At 35.4% G+C, this 20,339-nt stretch overlaps 4 protein-coding genes and 1 long non-coding RNA gene across 13 annotated transcripts; 3 read left to right on the top strand and 2 right to left on the bottom strand.

Annotated features, from left to right (window-relative positions):
- The first annotated feature begins 172 nt into the window (after positions 1-172).
- Positions 173-3,132, top strand: LOC107070224 (sphingosine-1-phosphate phosphatase 2). Of its 3 annotated transcripts, none has more exons than XM_015328216.2 (6): positions 173-331; positions 812-987; positions 1,068-1,333; positions 1,489-1,690; positions 1,781-2,005; positions 2,079-3,132. In XM_015328216.2, exons 2-6 carry the CDS (start codon positions 875-877, stop codon positions 2,494-2,496), a joined length of 1,224 nt encoding a protein of 407 aa, XP_015183702.1. In that variant the 5' UTR covers positions 173-331; positions 812-874; the 3' UTR covers positions 2,497-3,132. The 3 variants fall into 3 exon arrangements, with proteins under 3 accessions (XP_015183702.1, XP_015183703.1, XP_015183701.1); XM_015328217.2 differs by having other exon boundaries at positions 205-335; XM_015328215.2 differs by lacking the exon at positions 173-331 and adding an exon at positions 437-743.
- PIH1D1 (PIH1 domain containing 1) lies at positions 2,372-4,564 on the bottom strand. Of its 2 annotated transcripts, XM_089170105.1 has the most exons (8): positions 4,426-4,564; positions 4,255-4,342; positions 3,998-4,180; positions 3,739-3,911; positions 3,409-3,660; positions 3,160-3,306; positions 3,031-3,074; positions 2,372-2,508 (listed from the first exon to the last, which is right to left on the bottom strand). In XM_089170105.1, the coding sequence occupies exons 1-7, from the start codon at positions 4,486-4,488 to the stop codon at positions 3,039-3,041; spliced, it is 942 nt and encodes a 313-aa protein (XP_089026231.1). In that variant the 5' UTR covers positions 4,489-4,564; the 3' UTR covers positions 2,372-2,508; positions 3,031-3,038. The 2 variants fall into 2 exon arrangements, with proteins under 2 accessions (XP_089026231.1, XP_015183713.1); XM_015328227.2 differs by lacking the exon at positions 2,372-2,508 and having other exon boundaries at positions 2,766-3,074.
- LOC107070225 (uncharacterized) lies at positions 4,547-20,126 on the bottom strand. Of its 6 annotated transcripts, XM_089170102.1 has the most exons (9): positions 19,989-20,126; positions 13,525-14,345; positions 9,555-9,699; positions 8,780-8,985; positions 8,521-8,656; positions 8,304-8,443; positions 7,969-8,233; positions 7,797-7,863; positions 6,078-6,449 (listed from the first exon to the last, which is right to left on the bottom strand). In XM_089170102.1, exons 3-9 carry the CDS (start codon positions 9,688-9,690, stop codon positions 6,281-6,283), a joined length of 1,119 nt encoding a protein of 372 aa, XP_089026228.1. In that variant the 5' UTR covers positions 9,691-9,699; positions 13,525-14,345; positions 19,989-20,126; the 3' UTR covers positions 6,078-6,280. The 6 variants fall into 6 exon arrangements, with proteins under 6 accessions (XP_089026229.1, XP_089026228.1, XP_015183706.1 ...); XM_015328223.2 differs by lacking the exons at positions 13,525-14,345; positions 19,989-20,126 and adding an exon at positions 6,566-6,666 and having other exon boundaries at positions 6,309-6,449; positions 9,555-13,336; XM_089170103.1 differs by lacking the exons at positions 6,078-6,449; positions 13,525-14,345; positions 19,989-20,126 and adding an exon at positions 4,547-4,565 and having other exon boundaries at positions 9,555-13,335.
- Positions 4,935-6,093, top strand: LOC107070227 (ribonuclease H2 subunit A). The gene is made up of 2 exons (XM_015328225.2): positions 4,935-5,098; positions 5,190-6,093. Exons 1-2 carry the CDS (start codon positions 4,937-4,939, stop codon positions 6,036-6,038), a joined length of 1,011 nt encoding a protein of 336 aa, XP_015183711.1. The 5' UTR covers positions 4,935-4,936; the 3' UTR covers positions 6,039-6,093.
- On the top strand, positions 8,693-13,543 carry LOC149033136 (uncharacterized). The gene is made up of 4 exons (XR_016175866.1): positions 8,693-8,832; positions 8,900-9,073; positions 9,218-9,395; positions 13,406-13,543. It is a non-coding gene; the product is annotated as an uncharacterized LOC149033136 (long non-coding RNA).
- Positions 20,127-20,339: the final 213 nt, after the last annotated feature.

Raw genomic sequence — 20,339 nt, 5'->3', positions numbered from 1 at the left:
AAGGTCAAATAAATAAATAAATAATAAGAAACTATCGTATCTTAATATCAAATAATCAATCAATCATTCTATGGAAGATAACGTAGTTGCGTAATTAATTATATGTATATCATATATTTGTTTTTTGTTTTTTTTTTTTCAAGTAAAGAAAAACAAAAGAATAAAGTAGGGATATGACTTCATAATATACGATTAGTATTTCTGAACTTATAGAAAATTAGGTAGTTTATAGTAATCCGTTGAATCATTTAGTATGATAGAATGTAAGTGAGTGGATGCGTGCATGCGTGCATGCATGCATGCATCATGCACCGTGCACGTGCACGTGCAGGTAAGTAAGTACTTTGTTTGTACTTACGAGTTATGTTATGTTATGTTCTCTTAAAAAAAAAAAAAAAAAAAAACAAACAAACAAACAAACAACTAATTTCGCATTTATTAAATAAGACATATAGATATAGAAGATATAGAAGCCAAATGTCATATCGATCGTTGCTTTATAACATTCATCTCAAGCGTCAATAGTGCAATTTTCTTGCAAAAAAAAAAAAAAGTAATAATTTATTCGATTAATTAACAATTTAACGACTCGATTTTTTACTTCTAATGTAGAATCATTGTTATTTATACGTTATTATTGGCATTATTCGATTGTCTTGACGAACGAAACGATTGTTTAAAAATTGCTTTTAAGTAAATAACAACCCAATGAAAAGAATAGATAAAAAAAGAATCGATCAATGGTAAACAATTATTATTAACCTCCTTATTAGAGTATTGAAAATTAAACAAAAGTATTTTGATATTGTAGACGACTTTGAAAAACGATACAATGTGCTTTAATCGCTAAACATCATATATTAAAGTTGCCGAAATGTGGTTGCTTGAAATAATTGAGTACTTAAAGGCTCCTCATCTAGTAGCTAATGTACAAGAATTTTTTGGAATAGAAATAAATGATAAAATAAAGCATTCGGAGAATCTTAGGTAAGAAAATATATCTAATGAATTTCAATGAATATAAATATAAGGAATTGTTTTATGTGGATGATCATTTTTGTTCATAGGTTATCCGATAATAAAGAACAAAATGGATATACCAAAACGAATAAATCATTGAGCAAAGAAGAATGCTCTTCTAATAATTATTTCATGAAATTACAATCTCCAGCATTTATTGTTAAAAATCGTTTTTGGTACTATTTATTTTTATTCGGTACAGAATTAGGAGATGAAATATTTTATTCTGCATTTATACCCTTTTGGTTTTGGAATATTGATGGCGCAGTTGGTCGGAGAGTGGTCTTAGTCTGGGCTATTGTTATGAGCATTGGTAAGATAATAATATATAATAAAATATACAATATATTCAACATATTTCAATAATGTACTAATAAACAAAACTTTCCAATTATTAGAAGAAATATTATCTATGATACGTACATGTGCATATACAAACAACAATATAGTTCTCTTGTTACATCTTAGGACAAGCATTGAAAGACATCATTTGCTGGCCAAGACCGGCGTGCCCGCCAGCCGTTAGATTACAAAGTAAATGGTCTCAAGAATATGGGATGCCATCGACTCATGCTATGATTGGAATTTCAATTCCATTTAGTGTATTAATATTTACTATGAATAGATACATCTATTCATTTCATATCGGTTTTACAATAGCTTTCCTTTGGTAAATCTTTTCAATTTAATGTTCTATTTAATAATTTATCAAATAATATACATAATCAACATCTAATCAACAACATCTTTTCTATTCTAGGTGTACGCTTATTTGCACGAGTCGACTTTATTTAGGAATGCATACGGTCTTGGACATTGTAGCAGGATTATTACTAGCTATTGTGCTAATGATTCCATTGATACCTCTAGTAGATACTTTAGATTATTATATTATTACAAATGCCTGGGTTTTGATACTTTTAATATTAATTAGCATTACCGCTGTGGTTTATTATCCATCTAGCGACAAATGGACACCGACTCGGTAAGAGACATTATACATGTTTATTATACAGTTGAATTTCTTATTATTTATTATATGGAATATGTACTCGCAGCGGCGATACGACAATGGTTGTTTCCGTAACTGCTGGAGTTCATGCAGGAGCATGGTTAAATTACAAGACAGGGGCCCTTTCTCTTCCACTTCTTCCACCACCATATAATATTATTTGGCCATCTTATCGTATGTTAGGATGTATGATTATTAGGACGATACTTGGTTTCTGTAGCGTCATTGGAACTAAAGCTATTTGTAAATCTCTCTGTTATACTATAATATGTGCCATACTTAAAGTTAATTCTAAGGAGCTGATGAAAAGTGACAATTATTTGGAAAATAAGAGCAAAATTTTCACCGATCTAGTCTATAAATATATAACTTGTTTTATGATAGGCGTAAATACCGTATACCTTTTACCAAATGTTTTCACTATACTAGGTATCGAACGGCCAACATTTTATACAGAGATGTAAGAGATCAAACATCTGCAAAAAATATATCTCATATACAAATTCATCATTATTCACACCTCGGAATTGTTACAGTCACCACTTTGTTAAACTTCTTTGAGTTATTAACTCAATGTAAATAACATATAATTTTAAGCTTTATAAATGAATTAAATATTCATTGTACAAATCAAATATAGCGTTAAATCTATAGAGAAAAGAGTTTATATATATATATATATATATATAAATTCAGTAATTAAGGTGCACAGTAGGATAAAGATTGAACAGTGTCAGAAATGAACAACATCTTTATTTTCGTCTTTATCTTTTTCCCACAGTGGAGTTTAAACTTGTACAATGAGAATGAACATGTAACAAAGTACATATCACTTAATAACAGATAACAGATAAATTCAAATATAATATAATAAATATACAATAATCAATCAGTTTTCGAAAAAAGTTCATTCAACGAGTGTTGTCATCAAATTAATCTATTTGATCATAGAAATGAATGAATGCATAACAAATTATACTCATGTTTAATTATCTTACCATTTCTACTACATATTTTCGATTGGCATATTTAATCGTAAGATCTGTATCACATTAAGAAATAACAAATAATTGTTAATATAATTATAATATTCAATGATACCACCTATTTTATATATATTCACTTACCCTCAAATCTTGATCAAAGAAGCTTTCCGTTTCATTCAAGTTAATAGCATAAGGCATACATATATCATATGCAAATTTGTTTCCACTCGTTGTTGTAACAATAATGCGATCGACGTCAACAAGTACATCCAAATCATGTGTAGATATCTAGGAGAGCAAGAAGAAAAATGTAATGTAAAAAATACGAATAAACTAAAAAAAGAAAGAAGAAGAAGAAGAAGAAGAAGAAGAATGAAATGTATATCTTACTCCTTTAGGTATAAGAAATAAACCAATTAAACGTTTTGCTATTCCTTCCAAAGGTTCTTTTAATATTACATAATTGTTAGTCTCAGGTTTTTGGCAATTATTTTGTAATTGGGCCAAAGTAACTGACTTATCTGTATTCAATGTATTTGATGATATTTCTTGAATTAATGGTTTTTTGGACTGTGGTGCTAATGTGGACTGTGGACGTGCTTCGCGATCATCAATACGTTGCGGTTGAATCGTACCCATGACCTATTGGAAATAAAATGAAATAAAATGTGTATCCATCTTCCAAGTAGGGGGGGGGGGGAACAAAATGATATTACTCACTTTTCGATTTTTCAAAACAATACAAGTTTTGGAATCGAGAGATTTAGCAAATTTATGCGACACACCTTCTATTATAACGGTCATTGTAAATAACCATAAATAATTTTGAGTTTGACATTTTTCAAAAAAATTCTTATTTATTGCAACATCATGAGTCATGCATAAGGTACCACCTATAAAATAATATTTTTCAACGATAATGAAATAACATTAGATATAATATTACATTAACAATGAAAATATAACGATTGGTATTTACCTTTATCAGGTTCTAATCTCTCTTGGCCAATGCTCATTGGTATAGAATAAAAGGGTGTTTCTTGATCTAAAAGTGAAATTAAGGTCTCTTCTGATATGTCTTCTGGTGGAGGTATTTTATTAGTTGTACATACATTTAAAAATACTTTTTCACCCGCATTTGTTTTTGTTTTTATACAAACACCTACAACATTACATGATAGTAAATATGTTTACGGATGACATTTATAGAAGATTTAATGTAGAAGAAATACATACCAGGCGAAGGATGAATAATAATCGATTTAGGTTTAGTTTCAAACTGTTGTTTTAATATTTCGTCTATTTCAGATTCATGTTTATTTTCCTACAATTCAAATTGGCATATCAGCATTTAATCTAAAGACCATTGAATATAAACAAATATTTTACTTATGATAAATTACTTACGGATAATAATAAATTTTTTCTCAATATCGTGTCATCAATATCAAGTAACGTTTTGTCACTCATGATTATATTCTTGTATTATTATTTTTTATTATGTGTTATCAAAAAATTATATTAGTTTATATAGTAAACCGTTTTATCTGTGGAAACAGTGAACTAAGATACTTAACCAAATAATAATAATAATTATTATTATTATTATTATTATTATTATCGTTGAGTTTGACCAATAGATTATTTATTTATTTATTTTTTATCATTTTCTTTCGTACCTGAAAAAACAGAAAAGACTCGAAATGTATAGACTAGAATTGTTTACAATCGAGCAATGCACCCGTGAATGTACCGACCAATGCACCGACTGACTACAAAGTACAAACTACAAATGCTTCATTGCTTATTGCTTGAATGGCCGCCGCTAGGGTCCGCCACTGCATATATTGTAAAAACTTTGGCGGTTTCTCCGAACGTCTTTTAATTTTGTTTTGAGGTTAGATCAACTATCAAAGATATGATGAGCTTTCAAATCGATAATAAAACTGAGAAGAACGCTGAAGAAGAAATGGATAAATCGAGCGAAGCAGAGGCAAACGTAAGAATAAATTGCAGAACGGAATTAACGTCTTACTTTGAAAAGATCGATCATAGCAATAATGACATTTATTTTTCTGAGGTAAGTCTAATAATTAATGCACAAGAGTTTCAGGTCATTTTCCTTAATTACTTTGAACGGTTCGAAATAATAGTTTAGTATTATTTTGTAGATTCCAAATATTTGTCGCGAGGAACCATGCCAATTGGGCGTAGACGAAGCAGGAAGAGGTCCTGTATTGGGTCCTATGGTATACGGAATAGCTTATGCACCATTGTCCCAGAAGCAATTACTCGTAGACTTAGGTTGTGCAGATTCAAAAAGCTTAACGGAAAATCAAAGAGATTGTATTTTTGATAAAACGTGCCAAGCAAGCGATCTAATAGGATGGGCCGTGGACGTGATATCTCCTAATGTCATTGCCAACAGTATGTATCGTCGTAGTAAAGTATCTTTAAACGAGATTTCCATAAATTCAGCAATTGGATTGATCAAGCAGGCTATTAAAGCTGGTGTAAATGTAAAAATACTATACGTCGATACAGTTGGAAAGCCAGAAAAATATCAATCTCGATTGGAAGAAATATTTCCAGAGTTGGATATCGTTGTTGCAAAAAAAGCAGATTCTATTTATCCAATTGTTAGTGCGGCAAGTATTTGTGCCAAAGTTTGCAGAGATCATGCAATACGTGCGTGGCAATTTCGAGAAGGTTCTAACGAAAGTGAATATGGCAGTGGATATCCTAATGATCCGGTAACTAAGAAATGGTTATTAGCCAATATTGATTCCATATTTGGCTTTCCACAGATTGTACGTTTTAGTTGGTCTACAGCGGAAAGGGTTCTTGAATCTAATGCATTAACCGTAGAGTGGGAAGAAGTAGAGAATCCTGAAATGCGTAAAGAGCAAAAGATATCTAACTTTTTTGCCAAATCACCCTCGAAACCTTTTAATAAGTTTCACGTTAAAAAGCATGCTTTTTTTACAGAAAGATGTATCAACAATATTAGTACTCTATGATTACTGCGAGGTTACCATCGATGTAATAGAATTGATATATTTGTTTTTTCTTTTTTTTTTTTTTTTGTCTTTCTTTATGATTTTATTTCCTTGGTATACAAGATATTTGGACAGAATTCTCTTGTTATAAATCTCAGTACTCTGAAAGATCAGTAATATAGCGATACTTTTTTTCTCTATTCCTTAACTTAACATCATTTTACCTTATAATCTTATACATACATATATAACGTACGTTTTATTTATGTACATATGTACAAAATATTCTCGTCGTCCGTTGTCATATATGAAATTTTATACGGATTTATCTCTTTACATATTCTACGACTATAATTAACAATTAGGAATGTTGATCGCGAAAATTGGAATATCTTTGGTACACAGTCTAGATTTACATACTTTACAATCATCCTAAAATATGATATTATTATTATTATTAGTATTATTATTATTAGTAGTAGTAGTATTTTTATTTTTATTATTATTATTATTATTATTATTATTATTATACTTTATGTGATTTTTACCGACTAGAATGATCAAAGCTATGATTTAGAGAACGCAACGTTAATTGATTTTCTTCTTGTTCATTTTTCCAACGTCTTCTAGCGTCCAACGTTTCCAAGGTCTTAAATCACGAGAAATGAATCAGCTTGGACAATGGTTGTTATTCGGTCCGATGATCAATTATAAGATTTGTTTATTTGACAAATATGATCGTGATTAGAATCGCGATTAAAATTGTGACATGCATTGTAACGTATAATGGCATGCCTGACACGATTGGTATACGAAAAGTATTTAATCGTAATTATAATAACGACGATATGATTACAAACCTTGACGCAATTATACATAAATAGGAAAAAAGTTTGTCTCTGTAAACATACATGGTGTACCTGGACAGATGGAAAGTTGGTTCGATTGAGTTTGGGGTGATTTTATTTGTCAAAATAAGTCGACGAACAAAGACTAACATTTTTTGTTCTCTTCTGATTATGAAAGAGACTTATTTTGACATGTAGCGGATGAGAGACCGGATACACCCTGTTTTGTATATCTGATAAAGGGTGACATTCTTCAAATGAAACTTTTCTCGATCGTTTCTTGATCTATTTGTTTTGTCCTATTAAATGATTCATTCAAAGTTGAATGCGATCGAGTTGAATGACAAATTGATAAGACGAATAAGTACTTATGTGTTAGTTTCATAGATTTCTATATATCTCTACTTGCATATAAATAACTGGAAAAATTCTTAAACGGTTCGAGCCCGATTCCTTCCTACACCACTATAATAGTATTTTGCCTTTTTTCTTTCTTGCCAAATATCAATGATTTTGTTCACATAGGTGAAAGTAGCTATTAAGTATCTAGTAGAAATACAAAAGGAAAGAAAAAAAAGCAAAACGATCTAACAGATTGAATGATTATCAATAAAAACAATAAAGTCAATAAAGTCAATCGAGCGTGTTAATCGATCGGTTTAGCAAATCGGTTTAGCAAATCGGTTTTACGAATGTTTTAGTTAGTATGATGCACTTTAATGAAAATGCGACAGACACTTTACGCGACACTAGCTTTGCTAGCAATAAATGTTGAACGATAGAAAAATATAAACAAGATCAATCATTTGATAGATAATTTTACAGCGATCCGACATCAGGGGCGGCGAAGGAGGGGTGAAAGGTGGATGGGAAGGTGGGGGAAGGGGTAGAGGCGGAATCGAAAATACGTAAGGATATCCTTCGACCTTACCGGAGTATAAACAATCCTAGGGTTAATAGCGACAGGGACGATCCTACGGATTTGATATTTGCACTGGCTGCAACAATATCGATTAGAGAGAGAGAGAGAGAGTATATTCGATTATTTTAAGATATTTCAATAACTTTGATTATAATGATATTTATTGTAAAACAGATTTTACCTAAAATGTGTTCGGCGTGTGTATGGCCTTGCGCTCTTGTCTCTCTACTCTCCATTACCGGCATCTTTAAGGGCCTTTCACCCTCTATACTGAGCTCGTTCGATTTCCAATATACGGTCGCTATCGTCGCCAGGCATTTGATCTTCATGTCACCCTTCTTAAAGTGCTTCGTACGCAAACGAAACTCCAAACCAAGTACGGCAGTCTCTAGACCCTCGCGGTCTACCTCAGTGATATGAGGTCCTCTTAGGTATTGCGGATCGACCTGATCGACAAAGGAATAATATACACACTCTTGCGTTTTTTCTCATCAAGGAGAAATTTCATTTACTTACAGGTTCGCCATTTATGAACCAACTGAGCATGGCGGCTGGTTTCGATTTAGCCGACGTACAATTGAATCGCACAACGTCCGATACTTGATAGCGACGTCTGCCAGGTCTACCTGTGATAACAGGTCCATTTTCGGGTAGAGCTAAAAACATAAAATTAGATTTTTATTTTTAATTTAAAATTATATTTGTTAGATGAAATGGGTGCTAAAGTACTTACCGACTACCATCATATCCGAATGATCGGATACTGTTTGAAAGGAAGGTGCTTCCGCCGAGACTTCGCACCTATATCTCCCAGAACTCATTAGATTAACGGAAGAAAGAACGACCGATCGTTCGGTAGAGTTATGTATCTAAATGACAGAAACACCAAAATAATAATGAAACAAATATAATATGCACGTATGTAATATGTGTGCATATCGTATGGAAGAAAACAAAAAAAGAAAGAAGAAAGCAAAAAGAAGAATTCTTACGTCGACGGTAACGCCGGGAAGTGAGAAAACCAATACAGGTGGCATATCCCTAGGTACGTATCGATAAAATTCGTTGCCATCTTTGTACCACTTAACCGAATAGAGTATTTCACCGTCCAGGTTAAAGCTACACTCGAGACGTATGTTCTGTCCTCGTACCACGTATTGCGGTATAACAAGTTCCAGCATCCTGAGCGCTTGTACTTCTAAAACAAATGCATACAAATGCATACATATGAATACAAATGGATACAAATGGATACAAATGTATACAAATGTGTGTCTACTCGAGTAGTAAGCATATTTTCTTTTAATGGATACATTGTCAACCAGCAACGCGATTAATAATCTGATTTGACATTAATCGGATGAACTTTTTTTCAACTTGACCAAAACGTAATAGCATTATTTGTATGCTATCTATTATTACGGTTGCAGAGAAGCAAGATGAAGATAGAAATAACATCGCGAAGATGTTACTGAACAGAACCCCGTCAACTGCGAGTGGAAAAAACGCGTGCGTCTTGTTCGTCGAGAACTCGGAGTCAGCAATCGTGTCAGCAATCGAGTCAGCAATCGAGTCAGCAATCGAGTCAAGAAGGAGATCGGAAAGCAGGCAAGCAGGAGCAATACCTAAGCAATGGGTTCTCGCTTTTTTTGCCAGAGGCGCGTGTTCGACTGACTCACGGAACGATCCAACCCCTGTCGTCGTCGTCGTCGTCGTCGTTCAATATGCATGAGTTATCATTTTTAACGCACCAAGAATGAATCATACCTCTATATACGCACTCGTATAGCACTCTCGTATAGCACTCGTTATACCTCTCTATCCATTCATCCATCCTTCTTCTCATTTTTCTCTTTGCCTTTCTGCTCTCTCTCTTTTCATTCATTTTCTTCATTTTCTTCATTTTATTCTTCTTATTAGTCAAAATATGTACGATTGGAAAGGGAGAAAATGTTTTTTTAATAAATGCGTTGAATTGAAAGGGGAAAAAAGGATGTCGCGTCGGAAGAAAAAAAAGAGCCCTCGACTAACGAACGGTTAATAGGTATGAGTAATCGTCACTGGACTATGAGGTCACCGGAAAACAATGCCATTTTTCTACTGTTTTGTCGTTATTCGAGAAACGCATTAATCAGCTTGTCCAGAAACAGACGGTAATGTTGATGCTCCCAGTTAATTGTCCGTTAAGGATCGATGATCTAAACTCGTGATATTATCGAGAATACCGACGGTTTACTCGACGGTCGAGTAAAAGCTTTGCTCTTCTCGAATAATATTGTCTCCTTTTTACAATGTAGGCAAAATAATAGTAGAATTACTTATAAAATTAAGATGATTTGATAAATAGGTACGTGTAGAAGTAGATTTTTATCCGAATGCCAAATGACCGAGATCACGCGTATCTAATTTAAAGAAAGTCGGAGTACACGCTTATAACGCATTTTCGTGCTGTCGACAACTATCGATCTCCCTATCTTAAGGTCAAATATCGAGGGGAGGATCGAGGGGAGGATCGAGGGGAGGATCGAGGGGAGGCAGGTCAAAAATATTTTATGTAAACTTGATCGACCGGACTTCCTGGATAGGAAATACAGAAGCAAACTCGAGCTACTCCTAAGAAAAGGATAGTAAAGAGAAGAGGAAGCGTCATTAGGCTGCAGTCCTTGTCGTTTCGATTCTTGGTCGCGCTTAATTTCGTTTTGGTATTACTTTACAAAGTAATCGTATACCGGTCGAAGAGCGAAGCCAAACATCTGCGGGTCTCATCGGCTAACTCTTGGCTGCGTTACGCGAGAGAGGGCAAGCGGTGTCGCGTGTCGTTTTCACAAGGGTTGCACGAGGGTTATAGGAGGAGGGTCGTAGGAGGGTCGTAGGAGGGTCGCGAGAGGGTCGTGACATCCCAAGAAAAAAAGAAAGAAAGAAAGAAAGGGTCGAGCTCTCTCTCTCCCTCTCCCTCTCCCTCTCGCTCTCTCTCTCTCTCTCTCTGCCGAACGTGTAAAAACGAGAAACCTTAACAACGACATATAACTTCGTTTCTCTGATTATTCCTTTTACCATTATAACTACACTTTGGAGCGGTTGTGCGAATATCTTTTGCGTATGCATTTAAAAAAGAAAGAGATGGGATATAGGGCACGCGTAACCGGCAAGACTGTCGTAAATCATGCCAAAAGCAAATATATTGTAGGCATTCGTGCCTTTTTATCAAAAGATTCACGATCGTGGAGAAAGTTTGGAAAAGTAGGAAAAAGTATTTCACGCGACGCATCCACCCTGGGAGAATAAATAAAGGAGAAAAAAAGGAAAAGATTTAGTTTTCACCTATCTTCTTGTTGCAAAATAGATTATCCCCTCGTTTCTACTATATTACTGATAGTATTTATCGCGGTAACTAAAAACGAATGATCTTGGTAAATTTATCTAATTTGTCCTTTCAATCGTACTAACTGTATGATCGTACAAACTATCACTACTATGACCAACGACACCTTGTGCTCCTTGCTACAGGAAGTAACAGGAAGGAGGATATAAAAAATGTTAAACGATTCAGTATTCTTTTTATGTCCGTGAAAGAAACAGGAAAAGAAGAAAATGACAGATTAGAGGGACAGGTTTTTTCCGGAAATCGATACTCGTGCGCGCAAAGACTCGAACGTGCGAACAAACCAACGAATTTGCTTTTTTCCAATGTTTTTTTTTCACGAAATAAATTTTGATTGAAATAGTATAAGGGGCAACAGGGCCGTCGCGCGCGCAATGTTCTACTTGCGTCGTGCACCCACCCACGTTCGTGGTATCGTCGGATACAATCGACAATAGTCAAATTACCGGATACGACGCATCCGCAAAACCGATCGCTCCTGTCCTCGATCAAATCTATAATCTTTCGTGCGAGTATAAGAATGGATCGTTGATGCGTTTTCGTTATCGGCAATCATTGATAAGAGTTACAAGTTTTAGCAAGAACCCTTCGAGACGTATCGACGAAAACCTTATTCCTTTGTCGCTTTTCCATCTGATCCACATTCAATCGGATTTTTGCATTTCAAATCGATTCAATGCGCCAATTGAATATATATGTATTTATGAACTTGACTTTTTATCTTGACGATTTATCTTTCATAAGATACTTCTCTTCTCGAGTTAAGGAGTGTTTCTATGCTTTCGCAGTGCACCTTGAACGTTTATTTAATAAATAGACAACAGAATTGCTCGACTCGTCCAACGTATAAAAGCGCAATTCAGCGCGTTCATTGCATTGCCTATAACAAATTTGATGAGATTATTTGGCGTAAGTCTAGGATCGGCAATTTTCTGTCTTCTTCTACGTTCGCAGAGAGAACGTAGTATTGTATCTTTTTTCACTTTCTCAACGATAAAGTAACCAATATATCTATTTATCTATATATCTGTTGATGAAAAGCACATATGAAAGCGTATATTAAAAACAGACGCACGCTATCAAATTATTTTTTCCAACGTCATGGTACATCGCGTGCATTTGAAACCTACGACAGATGGTCCGATGACCATCCTACCTTCGACCGGACACGGCCACGACGAGAGAGAGAGAAGGAAAATGCTTTCCTGCTTTTTAATTGGATAAAATCGTTTTGAATTGAAAAATGTTTGATTTAATGGTAAACTTAGCTAATTTGCTTCGAGTTGAAAGTAACCATTATTAATAAAATATGGGGGTTGGGGATGGGATTGTTATTAATTCGTTATTAATTCGTTAATAAATCATTCTAAGATCGTTGAAATGGTGTATAATAAGGATCCTGTTGAAAAAACAGGCTCTCAAGGCAGGAACAGTGTAAAGATATAGGTAATGTTCGTAACGTGCTTGAGTCGCATCGAAATTCAAGGATTAGACGATGCGAACGTGCGCATACAGTCGTAAACCCGTAATGTTCTTGGAATATTAATCGAGATAGTACTCATAATAGTGGTGCTATATCTTACGACTCTTATAAGTGGACATTCGATAAATAAATAGGTATTTAAATGAGGAGAAAACCATTGTAATACAACAGGACTAATATTCCTAAGTGGAATAAAAGAAATGTCTTTACAATCTAAATGTGTATCACGAGAAAGATCATTCTCTCCGGTTCGCTCATTTTTTTCCAACTTACACCTATCGTTTCATTTGTCATCTCTCGCGCATACTCGATTCCTGCTGCTAATACGCTCGCCATTCTTCTCGAGCTTGTAATTAACAATAATTATTCGCGAATGATTTTAATGACGCCCACATACCCATAGCTTTTTTACGATTTCAATCTAATTTTTTTTTAAATACTATTTTATGAATAACACTCGTCTGAAAGTTTGGCAAAAATTAGCTATGTCGGAGGATGAAATAGAGGACAAGCAATTATTCTCGTTAAAAACCACATCTGTCTCCAACAGAATTCTTCAGTTCTTTAAATTTGACGAGTCAATTAATGTGTACACATGCTTATCTACACATTTCCAGAATCGTGCTTGTAAATTGAATTAAAATTGGAGCTAACATATATATATATATATATATATATATATATATATATATATATATATATATATATATATATATATATATATATATGTATGCTGTATATATACATGTGCAGGTCGTTAGCGCCGAGTTGCATCCTCCGTCGGAGGGAAGCTCGACAAAGAACCGATTGAAAGATGAAAGAAGAGCAAGGAATTAGGGCGAGGCAGGCGGATAGATGGACTAGTAACTTACCCTCGGTGCCGAAAGCAAAGAGGAATAAAAGAAAGATCGGTCCGAGTTTGTTATGCCAATCCATGTTAGTAGTTATGATAATAACAACAAAAACGATGATGATGACGATGGCGATGGCGATGGCGATGACGATGGCGATGACGAGGAGAACGTCGCGCGCCAGCGCGAGGCGAGCCCAGCTTCGGCCCTGGCACGACGGCCCTGGCACGACGGCCCTGGCACGGCCCTGGCACAGCTCTAGTCAGGTCGTACGTTGCCCTTTGACATCCACCAAGATAACGGGAGCGTCGGTCATCGAGACTTTTTTCTTTTTTTTCTTTTCTTTTCTGCGTATCTAGTCTGCCAACTGACACTGGTGAGCGCGCGCGCTCGCGCACTTTGCACTGGTGCGCTTTACCGCCAAAATATTCTCCTTGACCTCTGTTGAGAACACGAAGCTGCAAGCACGATAAACGGATAACTCACGTCGGTAGCCAGGACGACGATGACAACGACGACGACGACGACGATCATGCGAACTCGGACACGCGTCGCGCGGAAATACCGGCCGCCAAGAAGGCTTTTGCCTCTAGAACCGACGCCAACGCCGCCGATGCCTCCACCACCACCACCACCACCACCACCACCACCACCACCACCATCACCACCAGCCGAGGGCATATTCGCCTTCGTTCCCCTTTCTCCTTGTCATCTTTTCGATATTGCAATTTCGAGTTCTGCTACCAATTTTTCTTTTTGTTCACATCTTTTGTCATCGACGTTTCGAACAGTAGTTAGTAGCCATCCGTAGGTACCTCAGTAATTAGGTACCTCGACCACACCTATATTTCGTTTGTTATTTTATTTCAATTCCATGTATAGTTCCATAAATGCATATATATATATATATATATATATATATAGAATATATGGTCGAAGGTAATCGGTAACGCATACAAGAGGAAGGAAACATCGCTTCCATGCTAAAGTTAAGACTAACCTAATGAAAAATAATCGAGTTAAGTTAATGTTATGTCAAATGGAAAAGGTGCATTAAGGTGCATATACCGAAAAGCGCGGACAGGTACATTCAATGTACATAGATCTTTATAATAAGAGATTTGTAAGTTTTTGGGCAGGCGCTTTGTTATTCACGCATGCGTATGTCACCACATCTGACGCATCTCTCTCTTACTTAACAACAGAAACTTTGATTTATATAATATATTGTAGTAATCATAGAAATGCACAGCGTTACACATCTAAATAATTAAACTAATATGCATTGATATCTTAATGTCTTATCTTAATGTCTATATCTATTATCTTCTTATTAAATAAATCTATTTAATGCGCAACTCGATTATTCGCGATAGCGTACTTGCTCGCGATTTGTGAATGCTTCAGATTAATGGAGAACAGTAGCTGCTTCGTTTAGGGTTCTTACGAGCACTTTAAAGATCCTTTTAGGGCGAAACTATACTTTATACGTCTATTGCCCGTATAGACGCGCAAGTCGATTGAACGAGTCTCTTGTAGCGCTTTTATTTCCTGCCCTCGTTTAGCTCGCGCATCTCGTAGAACCCGCATTTCGTACAATTACCCCAAAAGGTCCATTCGTTCCATTTAAAAGATTGGAATTTTTCGATAATTTGTTGAACCATACAACGAGAAGAGTAACGCTTAGTAAATGCTTAGTAAATGCTTAGTAAATGCTTAGTAAATGCTTAGTAAATGCTTAGTATAACGCCCAAATTTGTCAATTTTGTCATGCTTTATTCAGCTTAATGATCATATCGAATATGCCGCAACACTATTTCAGTTTATTCAATTCAATATTAATTCACGTCTCCCCACGTCACACTTTGATCTTCCGTGTTGACTTTTATTATTGTAATCTTAGATTTACTGACCCCATTAGAAGAATATGCAATTATGCAAACTCAATATCGAACAAAGTTTAATTCTTTACTGAATCTTGATTGTACTTTTAGACAATCGTTGTTTAGCTTATACTTAATTAACTAATGACAATGAACTACTTAACTTTTATTGATTCAATCGCTTATGTAAATACTATATATATGTTCCGTTCATTTTTATAATAAATTGTAGTTAATATTATTATTTTGAAAAATAATCGCAACTTAGAATCGTGATAATCGTGCTAAGTATGCGCTGTCCGTGCGCAAAGGTAATAGCTTGGGGGAAACTTTTTCAAATATCGCTCGCGTTTGAGGGAGAAGAAAGAAAGAGGCGAGTGAGGGCGGGCAATTAGTTGGGCACGAGCATCTGCTCGTATGTATTTTCCTATTCCTCGTGCGTGCATGCGTGCATGCGTGCGTGCGTGCGTGCGTGCGTGCGCGCAAGCTAAAGACTGAATCTACAAGAGCTAGCAGCTGCCCAATTTTCATTATAGAATGCGAGGAAAGTACTTCGATTAGCGCGTCTTCTATAGGTTTCTAGATACTAGATACCGCCTATTTAAAGAAATATGATTCTCAAGAAAATCGTTTACTTCATTTATTTCATGAATAATTTGATCGTATGGCAATTTATATATTTATCTTTGTAATTATCATTATTAAAAAATATCAAAGGGGACGACTTATGCGTGAAAAATCCTAACGAGATGGGAAAAGATTGCACGGTATCATATTTGATGAGAGAACAAGACGAGAATCACAAGTATCTACTATCATCATCATAATCATTTGGAGCTATTTAGACGAGAAGCGTTTCTTCTTCCTTTCCTATCGTCTATCCATTCGTTTCCCTTACTTTTCTCGCTGTGTTTCATAGTTTTACTTTTGCATTTCTCGCTTTTACGGACTTTACTTTTCCTCGAGATGACCCACTTTGTGTCTTCCCAACGGAAAATGCATAGAGTCTTTGCCCCATCTCTCTCTCTCTCTCTCTCTCTCTCTCTCCCTTTCTTCTTTTCTTTTTTTTCGTTTCTTTTCTTTCCTTCTTTCCTTCTTTCCTTCTTTCCTTCCGTACCGGATCCTTTTTATTTTACTTTTACATTTTTTGCGCCAACTTTTGTTATCTTTCTTTGTTCGAATATTGTTGTTAGAAAAAAGAAAGATTACCTACTCAAAGTTTCGTTTAATTCGTTATAGTCGCATAACCAGGAAGAAACCACTACAAGTGATTGTCATTCACGATGAATCAAACAAATGTTTTTTTTACGATGCAATCAATATTAAGAAAGCTTGTGGAACGCACCGCTCAATCATTATTTTTTGCTAAAATATATTATATATATATATATAGCCTATATATATATATATAAAGCTATAGCTGCTAGTTGATTCTTTTTATCCTTGGAAGAAGTGTCGCTTTCGTATAACAATTAGGTTTCGACTGGCTCTCTCTAGTAATGCGCCTATCATTTCTACAAGGATATTTATGAACGTTTTGTCTCATGCAATGTGCGTCATACTTTACCGTTAAAAAAAAAAGGATATTTTTTCGTTGACGTAGGTATGTATGTTATACTAACAATAAGTATGTCACAACGCGACGATATAGCTATGACGAAGTTAGAAGACGGGGATTCTATCATTTTGCGGATGCTATTTTTGTTTGTTTTATAGATTTGTTTCATTTGAAAACGAAAGCAACGTCCTACTTGTTTCTTCGCATGCATTATTTACGACGAGAGATAAAACGTTTATAAACAACGAAATTTGGATGAAGTTTGAAAAAAGAAAAAAACAAATATTCGTTCCTATATCAAAGACACGATACGCATAATTACAACGAACATTTTCTTGTGCACCTCTCGTTCCATTAAATGCAGGTCATTTCATCGGAAATATTTTGATGTCTATGGCATCTTCTATATACGCAAAGACCGCTCATTTTATGAGCGGGTTTCATGCTCGCATAAGCATCTGTAATATTCCTCGAGTATCTACTTACGCAACACGACTACTTATACTTTTGCAAGTATGCTACGTATACAAATGCGCTGCATACATATCTATATATCCCTCTATATATCTCAACTATGCTCATATTAGTGTACATATAGCGTATATATATATATACATATATTTATATATACGTACCTACATAGAAAATACATCAAGGGGTGAACCGAATTTAAACGAGACTAGAACTCATCTATTCTTATTTCAAACTGATTATTTGAGCTGATTATATCAATAAAATGAAATGCATTGATTTCTATTTTCAATCCGATTGAAAATGTAAATTTGGGATCGCAGCAAAATTGGCTCATTTAAGCAATTATTAAATACTTTGGTATATCGTAGACGCCATACCTCTTACCTTTCTTACTCTCGTATTTACCGCGAGAAATGTCTCGATCGAAAAACGTTCGAGAGAATAAAAAGCTTGCGCGGGCGGAATTATGTCGTACGATGATATTCATATGTAAGAGTATATCCAATCGTTCGAACGAACAACTCCAATTGATCAAAACGACTTAGAGGAAGAAGGTTGGGTATACTTGGTAATATTTTTCTAAATTTTACCATTTCATTTCGATTATAGTACAATAGTAGTTAATATAACGATATTAACGATATTAACGATATTAACGATATCAGATACATATTAGAGATATGAATTCATTTACTCTTCAAATTATCTAATAAAATTTCGATAAATTCCAAGATCAATTTTGCATTGGAAATGATCGGAATGAGAGGAATGAAAGGAATGGGCTAGGATAGATTCTCGGTTGTAAGCAGAAGAAAATTTTACGAAAAGACCAAGTCGAAAGAAATATTAGCCTAGGGAGCAAACGAGAGGGCGAATATCGATTTTCGGTCGCGCTAATAAATAAGCGCATGCGTCTTGCGTATCGCTTCTACCTGGTGTTCGAAGAATTCCAAGCCTGTGAAATCATTGAAATTCCTTATTTTTATTCTTTAATCTATCGAAAATCTAGCGAAATCGATTTGATTCGTCATATGTAATAATAAATACTTGTATATTCGTATCAGTCAGTAATCTATTGATAAGTAGATATATTATATATACCTATAGGTGGATACGCGTATCTACCTGCCTATACAATTAATATCGTCCATTCTCTCAAATCTAATTAATAACCAAATAATTACGGCGATAACGCGTTTAACGCATTGATTTCAATCGTTATTCGATAAGTTAATTTATGAAATCATCATCTTCATGTATGTTATCGTGTTATTAACTATACTCGTGTTTCTTTCTACATCTATATAAGTAAACGCGTCGGTGGATCGATTAATCGAACTAGATATATCTGTACGACTTTTTTCGCACAAAGTATTGTCTAAATGTATTGCGAGAAGAAGCAATCTCTTATTATACGGACGAAATCACGAATACGTGGTCGGACGCGGTGAGGAGAGTTCGTAAGACTGCTTGCTGCTGCTACTGCTGCTGCTGCTGCTGCTACTGCTGCTGCTGCTGCTGCTGCTACTGCTGCTGCTGCTGCTGCTGCCTTCAGGGGATAAAATTCATCCTGACGCGTGCAACTGGTACCCCAATTATTCGGTGGGGATCGTTAGTCGATCTACCTCTCATCTCTTTAGCTCTCTGTTTCGCACACGCGCTCCACGCCCTCCCTATCTTCCTGTAACCCTCGGCCTAACAGGGGGTATGTATAAATCGAGTCATTTTTTATTGCCCTAATTGAAGGATTTGAACTTGTTAAATAAGGAACATCTACTAATTGTCTTTTAATTTACTTTTCACTCGCATGAAATTTCAACCTGATTCAAGTTTTCGCTATTATTAAGACGATAGGTAGTACACAGGTAGAAACTGATCTTTAAAGTCAACGAGATTTTGTTTTATCAAGACGATAGTAGGTCGATAGAGCGGCTGTATCATGTATGCAACTTGATTTGAAGGAAATAGATAATAATACGAGGAGTAGATTCGATAACGAGTTTATCATCATTTTTGCAACAAGTGGATGTAGCGGAAACGCGTGTAGGTAGATAGGTTCCCACACTTAACTATCTACATACTAACACATATAGCTAAGGGAACATTACCGAAAAGCCATTGTACACATTAGGTACACATCGTATATTCGACCAATATATCATTATTGTCGATCTAAAAGCGATAATAATCGTCTAAACTTGCCACTTATCAAATTCACTTTTCATATTTACTAATATGCATACTTATTATCATCTTGCTATATCCTTTAAATGTTCTAATTATGTATAATTGTTGCATTTTCTCACATCGAAAAATGATGCATGTGCGTGCGTGCGTGCGTGCGTGCGTGCGTGCGTGCGTGCGTTCACAAGGTTAATCGCGTTATATTAAAAAAAAAATGAGATTATTATTTAAACGTAATGTTAAACATAGCTATTTAGGGATATTTAGTTAAAATCAACGCATGATAATGTGATCCGATCGGATAGCGTTCGATATAGCAAAACAAAACCTATATTCGAGTAAACGTAAAATTACATATGTATTTATATAGGAAAACTCATTCTCACCCTGGTGATAGGAGGAGGGACAGAGAGGGAAGATTTTGCAACGATCATCGACTTGGAGAACGGCGCAGTCGCCTAGGAACGAACCAAAAGCCGACTCTTTACTTCTCTCTTTCTCTCTATTCCCGGGTAGAAGCGTCGCTACCTTCGCGAACTACCACCATCAACTGCTGTAGCGGTAGCGGTAGCGGTAGCAGCGGAGGCGGTGGCGGACGCACCACCACCACCAACACCCCATCAATATCACCATCGCCATCGCCATCGCCATCGCCATCGCCATCGCCATCGCCATCACCATCACCATCGCCATCGCCAACAAGCAAAAGCAGCAGTGGTCGTCGCGTGTCCCGCTTT

The sequence above is a fragment of the Polistes dominula genome, unplaced genomic scaffold, assembly GCF_049000335.1.
Source record: "Polistes dominula isolate Pdom_NZ unplaced genomic scaffold, Pdom_raw_medaka contig_15, whole genome shotgun sequence".
Lineage (NCBI taxonomy): Eukaryota > Metazoa > Arthropoda > Insecta > Hymenoptera > Vespidae > Polistes > Polistes dominula.
This window is presented reverse-complemented; position numbering and strand designations above follow the sequence as displayed.

Coding starts and splice junctions, on each gene's coding strand:
- LOC107070224 (XM_015328216.2), top strand. CDS start 875: ATGTGGTTGCTTGAAATAATTGAGTACTTAAAGGCTCCTCATCTAGTA. Junction 988..1,067: donor AAGCATTCGGAGAATCTTAG/GTAAGAAAATAT, acceptor TTTTGTTCATAG/GTTATCCGATAATAAAGAAC. Junction 1,691..1,780: donor TTTACAATAGCTTTCCTTTG/GTAAATCTTTTC, acceptor TTTCTATTCTAG/GTGTACGCTTATTTGCACGA.
- PIH1D1 (XM_089170105.1), bottom strand. CDS start 4,488: ATGAGTGACAAAACGTTACTTGATATTGATGACACGATATTGAGAAAA. Junction 4,343..4,425: donor GAAAAAATTTATTATTATCC/GTAAGTAATTTA, acceptor TTTGAATTGTAG/GAAAATAAACATGAATCTGA. Junction 3,912..3,997: donor GAGATTAGAACCTGATAAAG/GTAAATACCAAT, acceptor ATTATTTTATAG/GTGGTACCTTATGCATGACT.
- LOC107070227 (XM_015328225.2), top strand. CDS start 4,937: ATGATGAGCTTTCAAATCGATAATAAAACTGAGAAGAACGCTGAAGAA. Junction 5,099..5,189: donor ATGACATTTATTTTTCTGAG/GTAAGTCTAATA, acceptor ATTATTTTGTAG/ATTCCAAATATTTGTCGCGA.
- LOC107070225 (XM_089170102.1), bottom strand. CDS start 9,690: ATGAAGAAAATGAAGAAAATGAATGAAAAGAGAGAGAGCAGAAAGGCA. Junction 8,444..8,520: donor TTCGGATATGATGGTAGTCG/GTAAGTACTTTA, acceptor TTATGTTTTTAG/CTCTACCCGAAAATGGACCT. Junction 8,234..8,303: donor GGTTCATAAATGGCGAACCT/GTAAGTAAATGA, acceptor TTTGTCGATCAG/GTCGATCCGCAATACCTAAG.